This window comes from Oxyura jamaicensis, chromosome 18 (genome assembly GCF_011077185.1).
Source record: "Oxyura jamaicensis isolate SHBP4307 breed ruddy duck chromosome 18, BPBGC_Ojam_1.0, whole genome shotgun sequence".
In the NCBI taxonomy this organism is placed as follows: Eukaryota; Metazoa; Chordata; class Aves; order Anseriformes; family Anatidae; genus Oxyura; species Oxyura jamaicensis.
Window position 1 is genome coordinate 7,052,623 of NC_048910.1, and position 26,290 is coordinate 7,078,912.

The 26,290-nt window shown below is 38.4% G+C and overlaps 2 protein-coding genes across 10 annotated transcripts in view; one reads left to right on the top strand and one right to left on the bottom strand.

The window, feature by feature from the left end:
• Positions 1–1,287, top strand: part of LOC118175736 — a 214,843-nt gene extending 213,556 nt beyond the window's left edge. For all 8 annotated transcript variants that reach the window (XR_004755096.1, XR_004755098.1, XR_004755099.1 and 5 more), the window contains one exon: positions 861–1,287. The gene's annotated coding sequence lies outside the window, so the exon portion shown is untranslated. The remainder of the gene's footprint in view (positions 1–860) is intronic.
• CA10 (carbonic anhydrase 10) overlaps positions 1–26,290 on the bottom strand; it is a 199,467-nt gene that overhangs the window by 151,335 nt on the left and 21,842 nt on the right. For both annotated transcript variants that reach the window (XM_035342234.1, XM_035342233.1), the window contains one exon: positions 10,088–10,162. In XM_035342234.1, the coding sequence (XP_035198125.1) occupies positions 10,088–10,162 (75 nt within the window). The remainder of the gene's footprint in view (positions 1–10,087; positions 10,163–26,290) is intronic.

Sequence of the window (26,290 nt, forward strand, 5' to 3'; positions counted from 1 at the left end):
TTATGCTGTTATTTTCAGGGTTTATGTCCTGACTATAAAGTTGGTGACTGCTTGGTCTAGAAACACTAATGCATTTTTGTACATTTTATAAATACAAAATGAAAAAGTGCCCTAATAAAAAACCACACTCTATTCAGAAAGCAAAAATTGGCAATTCCAAGTAATATTTTCACTTGCTGAAAAAAAAAAAATCAATAACATTAAGGAAGCTTCCTTTTTTTTTGGCCAGAGTCATTAATTCTAATGCGATTTACAGCTCTGAAAAGGGTCAGCAGGTAGCTGGAAATGCATTAGGTAGGTGACTGTTTTAAGGTGAAATTTCTTTGTAAGACATATGAAATGTCTTGGTGACTGCAAATAGCATGGATCCACAAATACCATGGTGGTATGATGTTATACGATAGCTGTATTTTAATATGTGTAAGTAACAGCAGTAAAATTTCATCAAATAATCATTCCACATCCTCTTAGGCAGGCAGACACGGCAAATGATGAGCATGGATTCTGCTCCAGAATTTGTTCAATGGATGCACGGTTCAGTGAATTCACAACTGACCTTTTAAGAGAGGGGCTACATGAGGAGGAAATTTTCACTAAGTACAAATGAGTGGTTTTAGACTATCAAGTCAATAGCAATCCCATAATTGAAGAGTAATCCTATACATACATGCACACGCTACTTTTGGAAATAAATCTCTTGCAGGCTACTGAATAAATACTATGATATTACAGTCCTCTGATTCCATATTTACAATTTAAATCATAGCCATCTGTAAAGAAAGTGCTTGCACACGGTATGATAGATCTCTCTTTAGTTGGAAGTGTCACTTCCGTTTCTTTTTGACCTATTTCTCCCTTAGGCAGGGGACTGGATTTGACAAGGAAGTTTTGTAAGCAACAATAAATCTTTCATTGATAAGAAGTAGCCAAGAGAGCATGCTACAACAGACCATATGCAGTGCAATGGTGTGATCCTATTCCACAGAAGTTTATTTTAATTACAGATAAGTGTGTGTCTGCAATTAGTATTATTTTCTTCCGTATGACTCGGCAAATTCTACCCCAATGACACTAAATTGTACTAATAAGATGTACAAACTGAAAACGGCATGCTATATTTATAGGAAATCCTCAGTGGTGCTGGGTTCATCACCCATGTAACACTCAGGAATAATCTCCCTGGAGACACTATAATAAGCTGATGTAAATATTCTCACCAAAATAAGAGGTGATTCAAAATTGTTACTTGCAAACTGTAACTCTTAAAATATACTTCTCTTCATCAAAGTGCTTTACAAGAGTGTTTTTGTAAGTGGGATAATGAGAGGAGGAGTGGTGAAGCACTAATTAACTGTTTCCATGCTAAAACATGATATCTCCCAGTTCTATTTCCTCCCCTACAGTTTTCTAGAAGTACCTAAGCAAACTTAAGCTGTAGCATTGTATCCCTTCTGTGATTAAATCCAATTACTTGCCATTACAGAAGAACAAAGAAAAATACAGTTTCTTGGTACTCTCAGTGACTTCCTTCTCTATAAGGAAAACTGTGGATTATTAGTTTAGAGAAGTTCTTTGGGTCTCTGAGATTGAATAGCCACTGATTCTTCTATCACATTTCTTTGTGCTTCAATTCTGCTTCTCTAGCACATGGATACTATCAAACCTCTATTGCCAAAGGGTGATATGAACTACTGATACTACAACTACTGTGTCAAGAGTAGCCTGTCATGGCATAAGAGAAACTTATTGAATGTAACAATACATATACTCAGCGGCACCAACATATGGGAGCTTTGCTGGCTGGCACTTAAAATCGTTCTGAGCAATCCTTCAGACAAAGTAAGGATTTACAAGCTTTCAGTTATGACTTAGTCACGGACTACTGCTTTTATATTTAGCAGCTTGTCAAGAATACAATAAACCTTTTCCGCTATATACCAGTATTTATATTTAGAATTCCTTCCTTTGCTTTTAGGTCACAGTGAAGAACCTAAGAAAAACACTCCTAGTATCAGCCTCATTGTTTCAGTGCAAACACCCAAACTTTAAATGATAGGTCTAAGGTCCTGTAAAGCGATGATCGATTCTGTAATGCTTGTTGACTCCACAGTGTGTAGGACGGCAGACCTTTTGGATACTTCTCCCTGTTCTCCTGTTTGAGGGTATAAATGTCAACCACCATCTCTTAAACTTCCTTACATCTAGAAGCCATCTTCCACACAAGTTGTGATAGCCCTACCACCTACAGCTGTCACAAAGAATTAGTTATTTAGTTGTTCTTTCTTCTTATAACTCATACTAGTGTCACTGTAAGGTAAATAGAACAATTTCAAAAGAGTGGGAAAGAGAAATTTCAACTTCATCGAAAAGTAACTAGAGTTACTTTTCCTCAAATTGGCATCTGACCTAACAGTAAAGTGTGAGATATGGTAATTGATATGGATCTGCAGATTAGTGCCTTGAACATCTTCCATATTAGGGGAGATATTGCTTGTGTCTCAGCAGAAGGAGCCTGCGGGTTCATTCAGCAGGAGAGGTACGAGACAGCTGGTAACACAGCAAGATACATCAGGCTATCCAGTGCAGTATTTGTTATAAAGGGAAGGCTTGACCTTTGCAGTACCTGACTGTGGCTAGAAATAGACAGGCAGACAACTTGAATCATTTGGTCTTGTCAGGATAATAAAGCAAAGTCCAAGACACATCTGTTACATGCAATTTTCATTCTGTGGATGTTAACTGTAAATTAGGAGAGGAACAAAATCAACAAAAAAAGCAGCCAAGAAAGGTAATTAGGCTGTTGATGGGAAAAGGGATCGGAGACCACTTCAGCAGAGAACTGTGGTCCAACCACAAGTATGGCAGGGTTTAAAATCTGAGATTTTCAGAGATCTTTACTGTGCTTAGATCACAACAGAATGCCCTGGAGAACTGTGTAATATCTTGAGATCCTGTATATCTTCCTCTGCATGGACTCAGTATTTTGTTATAGTCTTCCTTTACTGCTAAGCAGAACTAATGGAGAAAGTGATAAAAAGCTGATGTTGCTTTCTTCTGATTAAGAAATATTCTACCTATTACTTTCAAGCATAGAACATCTATAGATAGAAGTTTCTCTTTGATTCTGCCTGCTTACACTACCCACCACTGCAACATTAAAAGTCCACAGGCCACAGATGAGGGAAGAAATCAGGTATGACTGGGCCAAATAGTTTATCACAGTTTTTATAATGTAGTTTGATCAAGATAATGTGACTAACACATACTTACCCCATCAGTCTCTTGTTTTATTCCCTTTCATCCTCATCTTTCCTTCCTTTTGCCATACTACCAGAAAGGGAGTTTCCAAAAAACACTCATTGCCTGTCAGCCTCTGCATCTCTGGACAAAACACCATTCAGAAGGCTGTAGTGGCAGTTTTTCTTCCTGGTTTGAGGCTGACCGCAGTTATTAATTCAGGAAACAGTCTCTCAGAAAGCATCCAGGGAGACATCTAGGTAATTCAAAACTAGCTTGAAATGAGGAACCAATTAGAAGAAAATTTCCTGTGCAGATTGGAAAGCCACTGCAGAAGTTGGATATAGCTTAAAAAAATATTCCTATTTAATGCAACCATCTTTGTTGGCATGCCCTTGTAAGCGCTGGCCACTGCCAACAGAAATGTCAGCAAACAGGGAGTTCGTATCAGCCACAGTGGTTTGTGCCTTTGAAGTTTGTTTTGTACTGCTTACATGGTAGATGAGAATTCAGGATTCAGCTTGGTTGACAAACCCAGGGAAGGATCACTACCAAAGCTTTTAAGACAAAGCCCTTAATCCTGCTTAATTACTTAGAGTTACTGGACAGACAAAATACCACCGGGCTACAGCCAGATGAATGAGCACCTTGTGTGTTCTCACTGGAACTTGCTATGAAACTGCTGACGAGCTGACACATCCCAGTGCACATCCCAGAATGCTGTTAAATTTAAACTTTTGTTCAGCAGCAATTTCTTAAATGAATAAACAAATACCATTTCTCACACATATAGCTTCACAATTAATGTCAGCTTTGATTTTTCTACCGCTGCTGTGATTGTTATTGAAGGGGAACACTGCAGATCGCCACCCAAATCGAGTATCTCTCATTATTTCTCCATGTTTTCATGAAAGCAAGCAGATTCAGATTTATATTAAAATCAGGTAAATACATAAAACAAATTATGGTATTTATATTTGCTTAAAGGTTTGTGTGATCTAAAGTTCAGAGACACAGCTTGAGATTGTTAAATACACCTTCTGCCATAAGGAACTATGGCGTTGTTCTTAGTTGTATCAGTGACTTGCCAGGGGATGTTTCATCTCACAGTAAAATGTGAGCCACTACATAACACGAGTATTGGAGGCTTTGCCATGAAAATCTAATGCATTAAATCTTTATCTAGAAAATTCAGAATTTAATTCAGACATAGTACCCCCAAAAAACTTTAACTTAATAAGACTAAAAGTAGACTAAACCTGGAAGCCAGGTTGTATCACATGGTATTATACTTCCTTGTGAAGGTATACAATTATGTAGAATTATAACCAGATCCCAATATGCTAAGTTCCATTGGTTTTCATATTTAAGTTCAGGGATAAATCAAACCATTGAGATCTAAGTTGCCCTCAAACCAGCCTCTTTATATCTGTAAGATAAAGACTCACATTTTCAGGCTGATTCTGATGGTCTCAGTAAGCACAGTGCTACTACTCATGGGAGAAAGTGATAATAATGATCTCAAACTCAGTGCTGTAATTTGGTTTCAATTCAGAAGATGAGCAAATGATGCCGTATCTGGTATTAAAATGTGGCCATCAAATGTCCACCGTCAATAATTTTCCTTTCTTCTTCCAAGTTAAAAGCAGTCAACTCACATGTTCCTTGCTATTTTAAAATAATAGATGGTATCAGTTAATTCAAAAGGGAGACTGGCTTTACTTTTTACTGTATTTGACTCCCATAAAACAAACAAAACCACTACTTAGTTTCCCTTCTGGCTACATTATTTGTAAACAGTCCATTTTTGCAGAATCACCAAAGTAAAAAAAAATAAAATAATAAATATCTATTACAAAATATATTTCCTTCAAGCTATCTTTAACCGACAACCAAAGCTGAAATATTGTATATACTAACCTAAGTTCCAATCAATAAATTAATGCTTTCCAGAATCTATGCTTTATCACCCTGCAGAAATGAAGTATTCCAATATATTGCTTTCTAAAAGAAAGACTGCTATTATTGTTCCAATAAATAATTATATATGGCTGGTTAATTCTTCAGAGTTGGCACTAGACTGAATGATTTTGAGAGTGCATGCAGACTGTTTAAAACACTATTGTAGCTCAGACAGCACCACTGTTTTCACTGACAAGCAACATGCTTGTCAGTGAGCAATGCTACAGCCTCCTTAAGTCCCAAAATAAGACAAGAAGAAATGTTCGTTAGTATAAAAGGGAGCAATGCGGGAGTAGCAATCAGTAGGTTTATGTTTTGTATTATGTAAGCAACCAAACTAAGTGATTACTGACCTCAACATATGAAATAAACTTTGTGAAAAGCTCATGCTCTAAGCCATCCTCCAGTTACACAGGAGTTTAAGATGTCTGTGGGTGTCAAGTTTCATACCTCAGTTTCAGGCCTTGGACAAATGGTTCATGGTTCTTACAGTGACCTACCTGTCAAAGGTTAGTTTTGAACATGTACATAAATTTGTAATTAAAAAGAAATCTTAATGACCACACAGGAGAAACTGAGGATGCTTGAACTGCCTGCACAGGCCACAGCAGAAGCATATCGATAGAGCAGGAAGTTTAATACCAGGTTTTGGCACTTGTGACCACAATTGTTGGATATTTCAGGCTTCCTTTTCCTTGTAAATCACTACCAAATTCATGCATTTCCTCCTTGGAGGGAATTTCTCAGTGCTTCACAAACGCTGGCCCTGTGTTCCTTTTGAGTCATTGTAGCTTTGCCAGCTGGTCTATGTTGGGGCATAATCCCATCAACAGCAGTCTAGCATGAGCAGCATTAACTTCTAGCCATTTCTTCCCCTTTACAGTACAATGAGTTACAAAAGGGACTATGAAAAACAGATTTCTGATATGAGAGAAATGGGTAGCCTTTGATTTGGTGATCTGTAGCCAGTAATGAATCACTGCGGAATTAGATTTTTATCTGGAGTGAAAGTCGTTTTACAGCTTCTAGTATATGGAAGGAGAAGAAAATTATCTGCTTCAGCAAAATGGCTTCTTCCTCATAGCTAAGATTAGCATTATCATCATGTAAAGTAACTTCACACTTGCTACAATTTGGTAAGGGTCACAAAAACAGTGTCTTCCCAGGGCAAGAAACACTCATGCCCCTCTATTAACATCTATTCCACAAATTTGGTAACAGGATGGAGTTTTGGCAAGAGAAGTCTATGAGCACAAATTAGATTTAACCACCTTTGTATTTTATACATACCACAGCACGCTATTATGATGTTACGAAAAAAACATGATCAAGAGAATCAATACAGTCAGACACAAGAGTACCAAATGTTATGAGCATGTATCTGAAGTACAAGAAATAGTACAGAGGAGTTTGAAATATTACTGCTTTTGCCACCCTGAAAATGCTTGCATGACTGCAATACACAACATTTTGAAAGTCACAGCAAAGCTCAGCCAAACAAAGGATATACCAAGAGAAGTATTTTAACCCATCATGAACTACTTTGATATTCCATACAAAAAAAGTCTGTGTAGTGAAAGTATGTAATATAGATTATTTGATTATTATGCAAATCACCAAGCTGAAAGAAAAGTACCCATTCTTCATCCTTGAACATTCCCTGAAGTTTAATTCAGAACCTAATTTGCATTCAATTAACATTTTAAAGCACTACTTCCCAGTTTGTTTGCCTACATGATTTAAATCATAAGAGCAGTTCTTTGCTTTTAGGAACAGGTAAGAGATGGAAAAGATCTCTGGTATGTACAGAGACCCAGCCAGCCACTGATGTACCCTCTTTCCTATGCTGAGCAACTCTGCACCCTTAGCGAGTAAGGCTTAGCACTAAGACAGACCTGAGCCACAGTTACTATGAGAAAACTGAAAAACTTGACAGTCACCATCACTCTCTTCTCAGCTGAGCAGTGCAAGAAGGGGGGGTTGAGGAGACACTGTGAGGGGCCTTGTAGCTCATATCCTCTCCTAGCTGTGAGATACAAATCAGTGATTGTAACCCACTGGTTGATGACATGTAATTTAAGCTGGGAATTCAAGATTCAGGGAAAAATAATGTGTGCTGCTACAGGTGTTATGATTGGAAAGGGATTTAAAATAATGTTTCTAAAATCTGTCCCAGAATACACAGAGAGGGGAATATAATGAAGTATGGTTTGATTTTATGAAATGCTCAAAAACAAATTTGTGCAGGATCCACAGCATTAGTTAGGACCTGAAATGCATCCAAAACAGTATTCAACTGAGAGACTTATGAATGGAATATTCTAATGTAGGCACTTTGTGGTATACTCCTAAATGTGCACTTGCATAGCTATACATGAAACAAGAAGTAATTGTGCAAAATAAGACAGCGACTTTGCTTTGAAGTAGGCAAAAAGTGTTCATACAGCCAAGACCATGACAAACTCCAGCAACTCATCCTGAAGTGTTTCATAATACAACTACCCTCAATTAGTCACCTCTGTGCCTGTGGTTGCTCCCCCAAGCAGCTAAAGAGCTGTATTTGTGTCAATCACATTGCTTACACTGATAAAAGATGCCAATCTGGAGCTGCAATGACAGAGGTTTGGACAAATACTCCTTTCTAATAGCTTTTGGGGCAGTAACTTCCAGCACAAGGACAGGACAAACAGCTGTAGAAGCTGTAGAAGCCATCTTTGCACATGGCTATAGCTGCCTGCTTCAGTGCGCACCACTCAGCACCTTCAGCTATAGCTCCTCAGGCTGCCCATCAGCTATCATCCCTCAGGTGTTAATTAGCATCTCATGTGAGATCCAATGTGTGACTGCTAGCATTATGGATGAGCTTAATATGCACTAACATATCCTTTGTGATGTGTTTGTCTGAGATCATAGTCATAAAATAAATCATTGAAATGCTTTAAATGTGGTTGTCAACGACTCCAAAGTTGCTGAAAAGAATTAGTTGTTTGTTCTGTAAAAATCGGTGGGAGCTCTCTCTTCTGCTGGGGCTCATAGGTTGTAGAGCTGAATTTGAAAGACTCATAGGTTTGAAAGACAAGTGACATTCTGCAGGGAAGGTGCCCCCAGATTACCCTTACTTTCTGCATGGCTACATCAGTGAGCTGTTCATGATAGTCCTTCTGGACCAATTATTCTTGATTATGTATGCTAGGTTAGTCCAATATTTAACATGCATGGGTAATCCCAGGTTCTTTCAGAAAGGATGTCTTTCTCCACCATAGTCTAAAAAGTCTTCTCTCTTGAAGGTCTGAATCATGACTGTTCACTCCTGATTATTCTAAGGATATTCAGCATGTTCCCAAGCCCAAATTCCTCATGGTATTAAGATTGGAATACCACAAGCATTTCCATGTTCTTCAAAGGTTACTATGATTTCCAGGTTTTCTTCCCTACTGTTAACATTAAGAACTATACATGCACATGCTGTAGTGTCTGACAGGCCAAATGATTCTCAAGTAAACCTGAAAAGCAGCTTTTTTTTAATTGCATCAATATGTAATTAAGCTCTGGGCTTGTAGATGTTGATTTTTGTATGTGTTCTCACATGGATTTCCATGCCAGAAACTTCTGAGTTGAAATATTTCATCTCATTTGCACTAGTATTCCCATTGAGATAATCAACATTTTGGGTATTTCTAATGACTGTCACATTATATCTGTTGTCACAACAGTGAAAATATCTATGATAGATTAAATCCACAGATTCTTAGGAATAGTTCGTATCATGGCAAAGTAATGTGTTCTAGCACACTGAGGAAATAAAGATCGTGTAAGGTTTTATGGTACATTCAGAACAGAACTTGAAGCACTATTTCCACTTATAATACATAGCTAATATAACTAAATTAATACATGTTTGTCTCAAACACATTGAAAACATATTGAACAAAATCAGTAAATGTCTCAGAGTATGCAGTAAATGCATACTGAGCAAGCAATGAATAGAAAATGAACATTGCTAAAGTTTCCTGTACGCCCCCTCTAGTGGAAGCAACTAGTCAAATGGAACGGTAAAGGCCCCAAAAAGGATCACAAAAAGATCAGGTATCAAATGAGGGTCAAAAACAAAATAAAAATAAGTCAGTCTAAGAACAACTAGTACCTCAGGCAGTACCTGAAATATTAGAGAACTAGAAAAGAGCAAGCTAAGGCCTAATCAGACCACAGGTTATTTAAGGAGCAGACATAATTAGGATTCCCCATACAAATGTTTTGGAGGAATTCCACCAGTATTGAGAATACTGGGCTATTGCTATCCTGATTTTCACTTTTGTCTATCAGGTAAATTTAGTTGGCATTGCTAATTTATATCCCTTTACCCACTGATTATTTACTAAATAATTTACTAAATCTTACTGAAGTCAAGTTAGGGTTTCATCTTTCTCCCCCCCAGTGTTTCTTGTTTTGAAAACAAAAACCAGTGGAAATTTGCATGTTTGGTTCATGTTTCAATTATGTTGCTTGTTGCTTTCCTAATACACTCTTATATTTGTAGAAATGGGATTGTCTAAAAGTGATAAAAGTGACATCAGATAAGCACAGTCGTGCTTTTCAGTCTTCCCTTTCTCTTTCCTCTGTGTAGAGCACATTCACTGTGAGAAAACAGGAATGTCATCAAAGCAATTTCTCTTCCCCTGAAAACAGCTACAGTCTTCAGAGGATATATTGATAAAAACTTTTCTACCTTTAATAATAATATGATGTTGATTACCTGTGTACTTCACATCTTTGCAGTGTATTAAAAAACAAACCTAAAAAATCTACCCCATCCCAAACCCAATTATACTAATTCCAGTGGGAAAAAAAATAAACTAGTAATAATAATAAAAAAATTAAATGCATTTACCTGGAACAAAGCTTCCCTGGACCACCTCCTTATAAGCCCACCAGCCCTCATGGATTTTTGGTGAATTTTGTTGAGCTAGAAAGAAACAAATCATAAAATTAACACAAGGCATAGGAAGTATTTAATAACAAGAACTTTGGGAACTCTAAATAGAATATCGTCTTCAACAGAGGAGTCATTCCTCAAGTTCCCAAATGATGTCTGTTCAATTTACTGAATTATGTTAGTGCCTGTATCTTGGAGCACCTTTTCTCTGTTTCTCAGGCAGTAAAATAGACCTTCTGAAGAACTGATCACTAAATGTAAAATTTCAGATAAAAAGTGAGAATTTGTAACACTTGTGGATGCTTCTGTGCCAACCATAAATTCAACACAGGATAAAAATGCAGATAAAAAGAGTGTGCTGCACACATTTTTGGTAGTCAGTATCAGAGCCCAACTCTGTAGACTGAGCAGCAGTTTCTCCTCTTCCTTTCCCAAGTTCTCCAGTAATCTCTCACTTTGAATAGGAAGAAGTGACAGATTGAACTGCCGCCAGAGCTGTATCTGTAACTGTTTCTCCTCTTATCCCACGTGCCCGGAGTTCCAAAACCAGAATGGAAATGGGTAACCCACGGCTTTACAAACATTGGTTCATACTCTGCTGCTCAGGCAGGAAGGTTTTTCTGCCATCTTCTCTGTCCGCAGCGTAGCACCCACTAGTTGTCCCCCACCCCAGTCATACTGTAAGCTATGCAAGATGCTTGCTTCTGTTACCTGTGACATGCAACTCCATAGCACAGTGCAGTTAAACAATAAGAGCCTTCTCTGACCAATATTCTGAATGCCATAAAGATAACAATCTAAGCTTTGGATAATATTTGCCCCGATGAGACTATTGCTTAAATAAGTACTTTACGTTCCCTGAGAAGCAAAGAATAGAAAGGTCTTGACCACTCCATAAGGTCATTGCTTCCTTTTGACTTGCAGGAAATCAGCACTGGCACAAATTTTATGTAAAATATAAAATATATTAAATATAAAGTATTAATACAAAAATACACAATATAATAGTTTCAAAGCATATACAGACACAGCAAGACAAATGTTCAGTTGATTTCCATAAGACAGCAGATCAGACAATATGCAAATGTTCTGCCATCACTTGTGTTTTGCTTGATGTCTTCATGTTTAGAGCAACTCTCTTTCACTGAGCTACAGAAAGCTCAGCTAGATTGTGTATTATTAGCTTTTTTTTTTTTTTTAATCAGATACTTTCAATCCCTTGCACTAGGTCTAAGAAATTTTAACATCTAGTACACAGCTACAAAGATGCTGGATTTAGCAGCTTTCTGCTGCAGTTTCATTTCTAGATCACATGTTATATACAGAAGGCACAATTACCCTGGGAAAAGTTCCAACAATATAATAAAATTGTTGTTGTCGTCATTAAAACTTACAAAGAGAATGCGATATTCGGACTAAAAGGGATAAAAGATGAGGACCACTACACACTGTTCTCTCAGTAACAAAATAATAGTTATGATTTAACTGACTGTAAATTGCAGACACAAAAGTAAAGCTGAAGTTAATTAAACATACTGACAGAAGGCCCAACACTTTCTGCTTAGCAGAAGCCTGGGCACACAGTGGAATGGGGTACTTCTGGATATTGAATTCCCCTTGCAGTACACATGCTTGTGCCATCAGTTGAATGGTGACATGTTAAACTGAAAGGGCTGCCTTACTGTGTACTCTTTGCCATTTGCAGATGACATACCTTCACTTTTTAACCTCTGTACCACTGTGTAGAGAACTCAAACTGTGTCTGGCTTTGTTGTGCTGGACTACACTATACAAACATTTGGAAAATGGCAAATCCCAACCCACAGTCCAGAATATCTGAGCAGCAAAATATTCATACCCAGTCTGAACGGTGATTTTTGGAATCTCAGCACTGGTTCGTGGAGGTTACTTTTATGCTTATGTGCAGCAGAAGGCCTTAAAGATTTCAGGATGCTTTAGCAATAGGAGAGAACACTAATACATGAGTCCCAAAAAGCACAGCAATTATTCTTCCACTTAAAATTCCCCAGAAAATTAAAGTGCATTAAAGTCATTACTAATACACACATCTAAAGCTAGTACAGCCAACCAGAAGCAGCTGTGTTTTAGAAAAGGGTGAAAAAAAGTATACATGTAGATACAGGTAACTTAAGGAGACCTCAGGGAGGCTGGAATTTTCAAAAGCAACTGTTCTGTGTCAGCGTTTATAGAAACACATGCAACAGTGAAATGTATAGGTTTTCCCACTCTGTGGTCAATCTAAATATGTGCCAGGTCCAAAAGAAATAATCCATTATTCAGTTTAAACCAAAATCAAAGGGCACCAGCTCTGCAGTTCTGTTTCATTGTGTTAAGTCAAATACACACACAAAGCAGTATCAGGAAAGCTAAGATTTTCCATATTTTTAAAAATCTTTTGCATTAGTATGGAAACAAAGACTGCATGAGATGAGCAAGAAAATTAGATTATCAAAGCTTTGTACTAAATAATTGGATGTCTGTGCAATCACTTCAGCTATCAGAGAAGACCATGACCTGGCATCACTCTGCACTTCCCCCCAGATACCAGATCCTTATCTCTTCAATATACATGAAAATGAAACACACAAAAAGGAATGCAATAAGCAAAATAATCTGCTTTTCTACAGCTATATAAAATGTCTAAGATAGAGCAAGAGCACTGGTGGGCTACTGCTGATTTACAGAAAACTGGGGCCACTAAGGAAATTGAGAAGAAAGGCACATTGTTGTTCTGAGGGAAGAGTTAGGGAGATGCTCAGTGCCATGCCAAGGCTTCTTGAACCCTGAAACCTCTATCTTTTATACCAGATCAGGCAAAACATCCTGCAATAACAGCACAGTGACTGAACACAGATTTTCACTCTGTCGTGCATATGAAATCTAGCTTGGTGCCAAAGATTTATTCTGATTGATCCTGCAGGGACTTTGCTTAAGGAAGATTTATAAAGCTCTCATTCCTCTGAATGCAGAAGGAGAAGGGACTGGTAAGGGCAAGAAGCAGTGAGTGTCTTCTGAGAACTTCTCCTAACCCATTACCCAATCTGTCTTTTGAAAGTGGGCAAATGGTCTGATCAGAGAAGCAAAAAGCTGTTCTCTGTTTATGAAACAGACCCATACCTGGATTAACAGTGGAACAAAGGAATATAAAATTAGAATGAACAGACATATGGACAGTCCTTGCTGGGAATCCTATCTGGGCCACTTACACCCGATGCCCATACAACACAGGATCTGTACAATTGGTGTATCAGTGCCCATCTGACAGCATGGCACTGTGCCTGGATAAACAGGTTCAACCTTATGGCTTAGGAATTATTGCCAAGGAAAAGGATTCTTCATATGTGCCACCTCATGACACTGCAAATAGCAAAATTCTCTCCACATCCTTATTTCAATTAAAGAGAAACTATTGCACAACTCATTGCAGTTCTCCTGCTTGAGGGCCATAAAAAGAGACATGGGTGCTTGCTTTGTGGCTTCTGGTATTCCTGCGTGCCCACCCAAATAGAGAGGCACCTACATGGCAGCTCCTTTGTTTTGGCGGGACCTGTCATAAAATACTGGGGAGGCAAAAGGCCTAGAAAGCAATTCTGTGTTACTGGAGAGGGTTAAGTATCTAAGTAAAATAAATCATTTCCAATACCTCAGGGACTTATGCTTTTACTGATGATTTCAAAATACTCAGAGTAGGAACTTGAAAAGAACCTTTACGTGCCTTTTGATTCCAAGAAGCATTGTTGCTTCTCTAAGGCATCAGAATAAACAGGCCGAACCAAAGAAACACTTTGCTGTTTGGAACAGAGCACAGGTAGCTCTGCAACATCTATGTTAGCATCAACAAGGTATTCTGCATTAGCAGGGAAGGTCCAAAATGTCACATTTGTCCAAAGTGCTAGAGGATTTTGGAATGACCTCCATTTGCTACAGAGTTCTCTCCCTCCTACTGAAATCACTAGTATCTGAGATCAGTCGTCGTGCGGATATAACACCATTATGTCAGACCTATTGCAATGCAGCTGCTGTAGAGGAGACAGGATATTTATTCAGAGCAGAAATGACGTGTTGCTTTCATTTTGTCAGGTTATTAGAGGTCTTATTGTGGAGTGTAAAATTAAAGGCTAACCTCTGCAAGATGTCAAGCATTTTCGTTTCCTAGTGACTTGCATGTATAGGGAAGCAGTGCTTCCTATATTGCAGCTACAGTGGTGTAAACACAAATGCCAAACGATGCCAGTGCCTCGTAAACTCATCAGTTACCTATGTCTAGCTTATTGGTTAAAACCTGTAGGCTTACAATTCAAAGAGGAGCTGTGTACTCAGTAAAACTGTTTTAAAATCATCACATAACAGTGTATCCAGTGTACCCGGATGGTGGGTACAGCATGAAGGTGCTGAAATACCTGCATAAGAAGGTTCAGAGACGCCTTCATCTACTTGGATGGCTAATGCTAACATGATATAAAACAAAATAATTAATATAAAATTCCCCTCAATAAATATGCCTATTTGGATTAGATAAGTCATTCTATGATTAGTTATTTACTTTCTCTATTTAACCAAAAGATAGAATGGCTTGCATCTGATCCCATCCCCACCTGAGCATAAGCCAGCAGCATCCTGCCAGATCAGAATTCTCCATTCCTTGACTACCATTTCACACAGATGAAAAATGCTGGACTGTGGAGAAAATTTTTTATATTTGAATTTTATTGTTCTGAGATTTTCTGTTTGATATATTAATCATTCTGTATATTTCTCTCATAACAGTCTTCCTTTTGATGACCCAATTAGCATTGCTTTGGCATTAAATATGTAAGAATATACATTTAAACAAAAAAAAAGTGTAAGAAGAAGTTTAATATTTTTTCTTGAACTCCATTTCCATAATGCTAGCTAATGTACACACTTTAGAATTACTTTAAATTTGTAGTTTTAATTACTACATTTTATATGGATCTTTTGCACACTGTTAAACCCAAGGATGGGTTCCCCAAATTCTGGAGGGAACACAGACTTGTTCAATCCACACAATCATTTTTGACATCTTGAATCATACAAGCACCAGCTTTTGGCTCACACCAACAAATGCCTCTTAAAGCAAAAAAGACATGTTTAAAGTGGACCAGACAGCAGGGGAGCTAAGCAGATGCAATTAGCTTAAGATTCAGCCTTCTAAAATTAATGTTCACTTTGTTTAAAACAAGTCTGTACATAATTGTAGCTATTATTTAAGACATTTTATGTAGCCTTTTATATATTAAAAAAACCACACAACAAACCTAACAACACAAGCACTTCAGGCACTATATAAAGCATCATTTATAAGTGAATACTTACAGGACATGAAAGGTTAGCCTGCTTATGAATACTACAGCCTACATTGTATGCATCACCATACGATGAGGGAGGAAAAACAAAACAAAGGATTATAAAGGGATCAATAAATAAAATGCTTTCATCAGCTATGCCAGATTTTTTTTTTTTTCCTGGATAACATTTTGCTCAGAAAACATGCAAATGCTCTTTCATTAAGTTAATACTTTCCAATTCCATAAATCCTTCTTCCACTGTCCCCATGTGTAAAAGCTGTCACTGCTGCTGTGAATTGCAAACAGTATTCAACACAGGCAAAAGGGACGTGACCTGTTTTTATCATGTCTGAAGGCAAAAGCAAAGTACTACCATGGGAACTCTGCTATGGCACAGAGACTTGACTATTCTCTGTATTCTCTACTTATTGTAATTTTGTGTTCCAGTATGACTACAACTAAAAACCTGGGCCAAAGGTTAAGATTTCATATGAGCAGGCTCATATGTATGCAGGCAGTAGTGACAAACCACGTGGCATTATATCGCAGCATAGCTAACAGCTGCGTCTACTCTCCATGTGTAGTTGGCTTTTGATGAGAGCCACCAAGTGTCCAGAGCCACTAAATGCTCCTCGAAGAACCTTAAACTAAGATGTTTGCAACTACTTAAGCCCAGAATAAAAGGAAAAACATTCTTCTTACAACACTGTCTAACCAGAACTCTGCAAGACTTTGGTGGTATCTGGCAATAGCCTGGTCTGCAGGACGTGCCAGTGCGCAGAATCAGCAGGAAGGGCTTCAGAACTTCATTTCTTCCTTTGCTATTAATCTTGCAGGTGACTGTGCACTTCCACTTACCTACTGGTAAATATGAGTTGTAATACCAGTTATCAATCATCCTCTTGTGTTCAAGAAAGGAAACAGCAGGATTTAGTAGAAGGGATCACACGAAACTGTGCTTATTAGGTGCTTTTTAAATGAATCTGTATAAATAGATGGTTTTGAGTGGTGGGTCCTAGCTTGTAATAAGCACTTTTTCATAAAGGTTATATGCCTAATCATGCAACCGTTACTTAAGTTCTAATATATTGAATTAATATTAAATTTAGTTGTATCTAAAGCTTTTAGTCAGAAAAAGTTGAAATCACTTTGACGTACTCCTCCCTGAGCACCTAAATACACCAATGTAAATGACGGATTGCACTGCGGGGTGAATTTAATTTAACATGAAAACTGCTCCTAACTCCAGTTGTAAAACATCAAACATCCCTGTAAAGACATCCATTTAATGTGACTAATGCACAGGTGAAATAGGAAGTCCACATAATATCAAAAACAGTATGTTAGCCCTCTCCAAGTAGTTTTTGGCATTAATGGCTGGAAAGTTAAGATGCTGTTCCATTTAATGTTATTTGCTTCAATTTTTAAAATAATACTTTTTTGGTTAATTTTCCTTCAGTAGAATTTAACTTCTGAAGAGGTTAGGAAATCGGGAACTTCAATATAGCTCTCTGTGCTGTCCAGGAAAGCTGAGCAGATTTGTTTGATATGACAGAATATTGAAGGTTCTACCCACAAATTCCTATCAGCTAGGGATGCGACCCTCTTCTTACCCAGATCCCAGATGCATCTATGAGATTCACTTTGCTTTTGAATGAGGTACGGTTGGCATAAGAATCAGAACTGCATCAAAGCTGAACTACTGTAAGAAATCAAAGCAATTAAATTAATGCAGGAGAAAAATACATAACTCTGTTGCAGCAATTAGAACAAAATACTGTTTGTAAGTGGTGCAGGAAATTCAAAATGGTAAGCCAGAGATTCAGCACCTTTCATGACAGTCATTGATGGCATGCTTAGGGTTTCATGGGTCCTAAACCTTGTTAACACAATTTGGCTCTCACCGTTTTAGTTTCCTCTATGAGTATCAGCACACAGCATAGTCTGTTCTGTGTTGTGATCAATGGGGTAGTTTCTCTCTGATCAGTTGCTTAATCATGTCTAGATACAAAGTCTGAAGAGCTCTATAAAATAATGTAGTAGGAACAAGCAAGACATCTTGTGATATTAACTTTGGAAATAGCTCTTACTTTACATTGTGCTGCATGCCCTCTACTTCCATTAATTTCAATGCAGTTTGGGGACACTCAGCAACTTCAAAGCAACGGCCTCAATATCCTTGAGCCTTTAAACGTCAATACATTATTAATGCTAAATTAATAGGGCTTCCTTTAAAAGGAAACCACTAAGTTCCTTCCACAGGAGCACACATGATACTGACATCTCATCGGATTTCTGACCCTACTTGCTCTCTGTACTCTCTAAACATAAAGTTACCAACCAGTAACAGAACAAACAGTCAGAGACCGTCCTGTTTAGTGCCACAGGCAGATCTTTTTTAGTCTTTTCCTTAGCTACAGTAAAGAAAAAATATTTCTTCAACATTCTTCCCGTGAGGGAGCTGTGCCCAGAATTTAATATTTGTCACTGCTTAGGAAAACTCAAGGGGAAAAAATAAAGGTCTTCCAATTAACCTCAAGACAAATGGCATGGCATCAATATTAGGTACTTGATCCTACAGAATACACAGCAGCCTCATATCACACTGAATTCTACAGCTTCATGAAACCTTGTGGTCCACAATGTGATAAGGAAACATTAGAGAGGGCTACATCACATGCAAAGGTTTAATAAATGCTTAACCAATACTATTACAAATATTTCCACAGTCTTAACAGTGGGGACATACCTGAGAAAGAAGCAAGAAGGCTGCCTTTAATCACCCTTGAAAACTTAGCAGAACTATAAATGACACTCTATAGGCCTTAGACAAACTTACTTCAGTTAATACCAAATGATACACTTTCCTGAGACGGGAAGAGTTGTGTTCTCCTGGCTAACAAAGCTGCATATAAACAACTGCAACAACACAATGTCATTCAAAAGATAATAGAGGGGAGGCAAAATTATTCTGATTATGCTGAATTGGATTCAGAGACCTAGATTTCTAGGCATACTGGGGTTGATAGTCAGGGCACTAATCCAGATCATCTCACAGCTCACTGGACTACTGAAATCCTCAGCACTTAAACCTTATGTCCTGATGTTTTCAGAGATCAAAAAGTCAAAAAATGTTTTTCTGACCATATAATAACAGCTTTGCCACCATCAAGAAGAAACCTAATGTCAGAGGATAAGCCAAGATGTGGATCCATTTCAGGCAGTGGTATCAAGACAGAGAATTGAACCATCATAATGTGACTTTCTTGCAATTGCTCTTCATCACCACTTCAGTTTATTAGTTTCGTAGCAGAAAGTGGTTCTTGGTTACAGTTACTAGACATTTCTTAACAGAATACAAACAAACAAAAAACCACCTCACAACTTTCTACCTAATTTTTCCGAATTTAAAAGTGACAGCCTTTATGCCAATGAGTAGTAGATTACACCATAAATTCTTTCAGTGGTGTTAAAAAGATTGTGAAGTATTTTTCAACATAAAGTATTGTTTCAGACTGATGTAGATTTTGACTTGCTCAGAATAAGGCTTCTACATTGTGCAGACTTTCAGAAAAGCCCGGTTTATGCCTATCGTCATCACTACACATGACAAGTGTAGAATAGTCTTAAATAGCAATGAATTCATTAAATTCCCTTTAAACTGCCAAAAAGGGTTAGGATCAGTGGGTTTCATTCTGTGTGCAATCGAACACTGAGATGCCACAAACTATCAAAAACTCCAAGGCCCATGTTAACAATACAGGGTTTATATATGTTTCCTTCACTCCATTCCTGGAAAACTGAAAATCAGTGTAATATTACTGGAGGCAAGAAAAAGGACTGAAGAGAGCTATCTGCTTGTGAGATACAAGGGCAACTCAGAACAATAACAGATTTTTAGAGACCCCAAAAAGCAAGCAAAGACTGGCCCTGCATCATAAAAAGGTACTGAAGGTCGCAAACTGAGAGTATACTTACCCAGTACATCATTAATGAACCCCAAATCATTTAATAAAACAACGTGCACAGCTCAGAATCCCTGAACTATTAACCTGGCCACAGGACAAACATGAACACTGTATATCAACAGCATTAACTTGCTTTGCATAAATTAAATTTATGATACCAGAGGCAACTTAGTAAAGTAGAGAAGAAAATAGTCTCATCAAAACCTCAATCCACTTACTTCCTTGTAGCCTAAAAGATGGAGAGTCAACCTCTATCAATAAAACGACATGCATACATTTCACCACTACCTATTTATCCTAAGTAACCATCCATGGTAAGACAAAACACTACCAAAACTTAGAAAAAGTGAAGAAAAGCAGCTTTTTTTTTTTCAGAGTTCTAAACTTAGCAGCAGGAAACAAGTGGGGAAAGTTGAACTGCAGTGGGGGAACCAGAGGAGCAGCCAGGGGGAGAAAACATTTGAGCCAGATCAGCTGCCAGGGTAGGACAAAACAGGTAAGAAACGAACATCGTACTCATCTCGGTAGCCAGCCATGTTGTATTGTATCGACATTCCAATTCATTAATTACTGCTCAGCTATTACACTGATGAAAAACATATAAATTCCTGAATGTACAGCTTTTACTGGTTGATTCTGAATTATTTTTGAGAGCAGACATCCCCCAAACTCTCCTAGTTTGGAAGCATTGCTTGTTTATCCCCCTGGTCCAATGAAGATGGGGAAGAAATTTTTTTTTTTTTTAATAAAAAAACTTCATCATGCTCCCAATCTTGAAAGAAGACAAATCACTCTCTCTGCCTCTCCTCACCGTTTTTGCTTCCCTGCAGTTCTGTGGAATATCCCTCAGAGATTACTTCTATCATCCATCTGTCCATAGTTGTATTTATCCACTGATGCTGGACAAAGTCATACCCTCCCCCCTCTCTGGACTGATTCCTGAGATAGCAGCATTATTCTGGCACTCTGCTACTATTCTGTTATTTAAGAAACATTTTCAACAACCACCCTATTCCAAGAAACAATACACTTGGCTAGAAATGATGCAGTTATGTCTACCTTAGGTGACTGTAGAGAACAGTTTATCCTTCCACCTTACTAAATTTCTTGGCTTCTTGGTCCTTGCAAAGGTGTCCCCTATTCATCCTTCTCAGCTACTTCTTCAGCCATTAGTCGAAAGCAGTGATATGCTTCTTTCCTCTGTCTCTCGTTTAGTTTTGAAGTTAAGATGGAAGACATTTCACACTGGCTGCAATGCCTGTACCAGCTTCATTTTGCTGTTTTAGAATTTTAATCACTTTCTCAATTTTTGATGTAAAAATCCCAGGTAAGAAAAAAAGAAACACCTTCATTTGGTTGTCTCTGTTGTTCACAGCCTGCTCTCCTTGTCTTTGAGAGATGAGACTTTGGACAAAGATAAAAGAAAAAGAAAAAAAAAAAACACTAAAGGTAAGAATTCAAAAAATACATTTAGTTTAAGGGAACTGTATGGAGAAATATGCCACTGCAAAGATTTCATCAGGGATTTCCTAGCACTCCTTCTTTTCATCTGTGTGTTCCTGTTTCTTCCCAGTCAAAACCCACAGAAATTTCAGACTGTCTTTTGTATTTGCCTGTAGCAAGAGGGAAGAATTTTCTTTAGTGAGGACAAAACCAACTCAGGACTGGAAATGGAAGCTGTAGCTTTTAAATGTGTATGTTTCCCGTCTTATTGGCCTTGCATATCTGAAGCAGAGATGCCTGGCAGTTTCCAGTGTCCTTTGAAAACCAGACAACATTGCATCTGCTACCCAGGTTTCCTCCATATTTTATTTATGTTTACCTTTATTCGGAAAACTTCTCAAGGTCTACTTCTGTGCTAAACCTTGTTTTTGCTCTATGTTTCATCTTTGGCCGAGACCTTGACTGGAAATAAATAAATAAATAAATCCTAGGAGCTGTGAAAGCCCTGCCTCCTTCACACTCCATGGGGCAGAACTGGTGACAAGCTGCAGATGGGATCATCCCAGTAGCTCAGCCACAAACACCAGCTGCCCACCACCTACTGAGCAAACTACTGAGTATGATGGCGGTACAGGAAAACCTGTCCATCGATAATACTCATTGCTCAATGATGCATTACTCAATACATCATTTAATTTATAAACATGCTAAGTTATCTATCTAGTGATACGTGTAGATACCCACTAATCTCTACCTAAACTCAGCCACAGTGCAGTACTACAAAGTAACATACTACCTTAGCAGTAAGCTCGTGAGCCTCAGAACAGCAGCTTTCAAAATATCAGAGACAGGGAAAAACATCCTCAAATGCAAGGCAATTCAGAGAAGCTTTCCTTCTTTCAGTTAAGATCCTTATTATTTTAAATTTTTAATCAGTGAATGCTTCAAAGAACAATTGAGGGTAACTCTGGTAAATTCTTCTATGCAGCTGCCTGCAGAAAACACTACATACCCTGGAGACACAGACATCCCATACCTGATTATGCACAAATAACCGCCTGCTGAGCTTTCCACGTATGTTGAGCACTGGAGATGGGAACAGAGAAGAGTAGGATATGCAGAACTACAGACCTAGTCCATAAACATAGCATCTAACAGAAATCAGGCCCTCATGTCCTGTACTTGCTTCTTTCTCTGTGTTTCAGCCTGTCACTTAAGCCTTTGATTTATGTATGCAGAATTGGTTGCAGGTACAGATGAAAAAGCTGCGGCCAAGCGGCGTGCCCACTTCAAAGCATCTGCACTCCTGAAAGGAAATTACCAACCACATTCTGCTGACAACTGGCTTTTTGACATTGCCTTTACTAGGATTTGTCTGCAGTCACACACGGCACAGATATCCAAGCAGCTGCAGACTGCTCTGCCTGTCAGCAGTACCAGGCTAACTTGGCTCTACTGCTGCAGGATTAGACCTGGTCTGTGCCTGGGCAGTAAGGAGCCCAAACAGATACAGTCTGGGTGGAAATGCCTGTGGAAGTCAGTGACAATGCTAGCAGAAGTCAGAATGGAGGAACTAAGTTAATTCCAGCCCTCTGGTCTTTCCACTAGAACACACCGAGTTTAACATGTAACATCTCAGCTACTCTATAAACTCTAAGTCTTCTTGAAATATTATCCAGAATATTGACAGGATATTTGGAATAGTGAAATTAATCTAACAAAAACAAACTTTTGTTTGTGTCCCCCCCACGCCCAAATTAAGACATTTTGACATTACTCTCAGATATTAAAATCATCACAGCAGCAGCCAGGAGAAACTGGCTGAATGCTGCACATCTCAGTTCTTCCCTTCACACAAAAGCCTGCCAAGCTGTTCATGAAAACTCTGCGCTAGCCACCAGGGAAACGCAGTGAGGGCTGATGAATAATGCACACAAATCAAAGTCCATTACATCTGGCTGGGTGACCATACAATCATACAATTACACAACGAACAATACTACTGACTCTGTAAGCTTGATTTTGAGCCCTGTTAGACAGATGCTAGGGTCAAAATTGGATGACAAAACTGGATACATGGAAAGGATCTTACACCAGGGTCCTTTATCCAGCTCTCAGCTTCATACCAGGACAGGTTCACTGCAACTGGCATGCTACGATGCCAGGTTTTCTCTCAGCTACACAGACAACTGAGCCACAGTACCAGAAGATGCCAACTTATTTTACATTTAGTCAGACTGATCCCCACCCTTCCATACATTCTTGGAGTTGATCCAGCCACATACCTAAAAGGAATCATGTGTTTTCTTAAATCCTTATGGTACTGTGTATGTGGCATCTGTTTGTTTTTTCCCCAACACAACTTTGTGCAGCAATATGTTGATAGGACTGCTCTTATTTATTTTTTGTACTTTTCGCAGCACCAAAGAGCTGTAGAGGTCATCTGCTAGAAACAGCATAAAACACAGAGAGCCATCAGTGTTCAAGAGCTTAAGAGACCCCATTGTTTAGCTGGAGAACAGCTTAATTGTGACTGTACCTGCTTTAAACTATTCTACAGACTTTCAGAACAGGACAAATACTTACTGTATGCATCTCCAGTTTGTAATGTTTGCCAAAGCCCTGCCTTCACCTCCTGGTTCTGAAAATCAGGCATGTTTACGGTCTTCTTACTGGTACACCAATATACATCAGGAGTTTGAGTCTATAACTCGCAGTAATGCAAGCAGCCCATGTAACTCAAAGGGATTTCTTGTACGAGTGAAGATTAACAAGATTTAACAAGACTGACACAGTGCTCTGCAGAACACAACATTCTGATAAATGGTGCTCTTGTAGCAGCTTATTCTAGGCCCATTCTAAAAGATTTAAATTGATAGGAATTATTCTGCTTCAGATATGCTCTGAATAGAGTTCCAGAACACACACCTGGAGGGAGACCAATCTGTATCCCCATCTTTCTTTTTGAGTTTGGATTTCTTTAATTGTGATTTCCCCAACTGCAACGCAAGGCAGAAGTGAAAAATGTGGCACTGGGCTTGTACTGTTGCTACACAGCTCAACTGGTTGCGTGCCTGTGCCATCAGCAGGCTTGCCCAGTGGTGTGTATTTACTTTACAGTCACCATTTCTTTTCATTATTTTCTGCCATTAGAGGGTAGCCTGAGTGTATGGGAGATGTCAGGATAGTAAACAAAACCACCACCTCTGATATTAAAGAAGTGAGGTCTATTTACTCCCCCAAATCAGAAGACTACTCAAACAAAAATAATCAATTTTAGGTTAATGCTTTCTTAAAATATGCTTTTCTTCTGTGACAGTCCAAGAATTGTCAACATTTACACAAACAGTTGTTTAGGGCAATATTTATCCTAAGAGTCTCTGTAGGGATAACAGCAGTTTGAGTTGAAAGATCTACTCCTTTCCCTCTTTCCCACCCCAGAAACAGCTCATAATAAAAGAACAGATTTTCTCCTTTGGGTGGGATTTAGTTAACACAATTGCAAATTTTTTTTTGGTGAATTTGGCATGAGTAAATGACACTTTGTTATGACAGGCATTTAGCAAACTATCTTTACCACATTAGGATATCAACATTTTCTTTCTTTTACGTAAGTCTTTTGCTAGCTATTCTATGTAGAAGAAAAACAAACAAACAAATATGTAAGGCTTTGTGGACCATCAAGCGATACCACTGAGAATTAAAACAAACAAAAACCCAAACGATTAGGCATTCCATTTTGGAAATTAACTCAATAATCTAAAAGTGATCACTAATCACTTTTCATCATACATCTTTAAAGGATTTTTAATTCACAGTTATAGACTTGTCACAGATCAGAGGCTAAGTACACATTAAAACGTTAGGCCATAAGTGTTCTGTTTCTGTTCAGCACAGTGGTAATCCACAGGTAACACTACAGCAGTTGGAATAAGTGTCAAGGTGATCCAGAAGCCTAGCAAATTTTAACTGTCTCAAAACGCACAATTCTGACATCATGTCACTTCTGATCTCAAGTGCTAATCTTTCTCTTCTTCCCCAACCAGCTTTTCATTCATCCGAGGTTTAGAGGAAGACAAAGAAATACTAGATATAGACTAATTAAGGAAAATGTTAATGCCCGAACTCCACCTGCTGAAACATCACCACCACTTTCCTTCCATCTGTGTTAGCCATGTTCTTGAATTTAGTGCAGCATAATGTGCACAAGTGCTGTAGTGACATGGGGTTTGGCACTAGAAAAGGATATGGAGGACATGCACTGACATACGTTCTTAGGACAATTTCCCCCCACATACAGGCATTTTGCATAAAAGCTGCTTCTTCATAATTTAACACCCCCTACTCTTCTCCTTTCTGTTTCTCAAATAAGTTAATCTGCAAACCCAGAAGCTACAGGAACTCATCTGACATCAGTCAAGAGAAACTAGTACAGTACTAGCATCCCATAGATTAGCATCCCAGCTATAAACACATCCTTAAGTCAACATACATGAGATCAGAATCAACTTAAAATGCCAGCACAGACATTTGTGTTGGGTTTAACCAATGCAATATAAAACTGGTATCATTTACACTATTTCATCTTTGAGTACCAACTAGCTGTGTGCAGCCTTATCTCACCTAAATCTGCAGTAAAAACAATGTAAAATTTGGACCTGGAAGCCTCAAAACCCTCAAGGTGTCTTTTTATTGCTTTATAGTTTGTCTGGAAAATTACGTCTGTGCAATGTAGTGCAAAGCCCTGTGACACTGATTCGGCAGTGAGATATGAGTTCACTCTTTGACTTACCCAAAGAGGGTTCTGAGCAGCAGCAACTCTTTAATGCTCTGCAACAATTAGGGGAAAATATTTTGACATACCTGAGCAAAAGGTACTACTGAAAGTTCTATTTAAATGAATTGTATTTCTCTAGGCTTTAAGAAGCACAATCACTCCTAATGGATTAAAAGGTGAGATATTTTACTTAACCTCCTACCCACACTGATATTGAAAGGCTAGTATAGGAATTCTTTAACAGTCCTCCATGCCTTACAAGACCTGGATAGTCTTTAGGAAGGAAGAGATTTCCAAACTTCACTCCAAATCACAATGGAGAAGAGGATTGCTACACTTACAAAGCTCTAATAGCTCTGGGCATTGCCTCATTCTGTAGAGAGAGCAAAAGCTGTCTTTTAAAGAGTCTGATCCCTTTCTCTTCCACTGCAGTCTGGTCAAATGTAGAGTGACTTCAACAGAACAAGATCTGGACCCAGATCTGCACCTAGCAATTATGTAAGAACCTCGTGGTTCTTAGGTTAGGTACATCTGCAGAAACTTGGGGGGGGGGGGGGGGTTGAAGGGGGGGGGCCAAAAAAATAAAACAAAACACACACAAAGAGGGGGGGAGCGTGTTTGCTATACGTTTTTTGGCAAT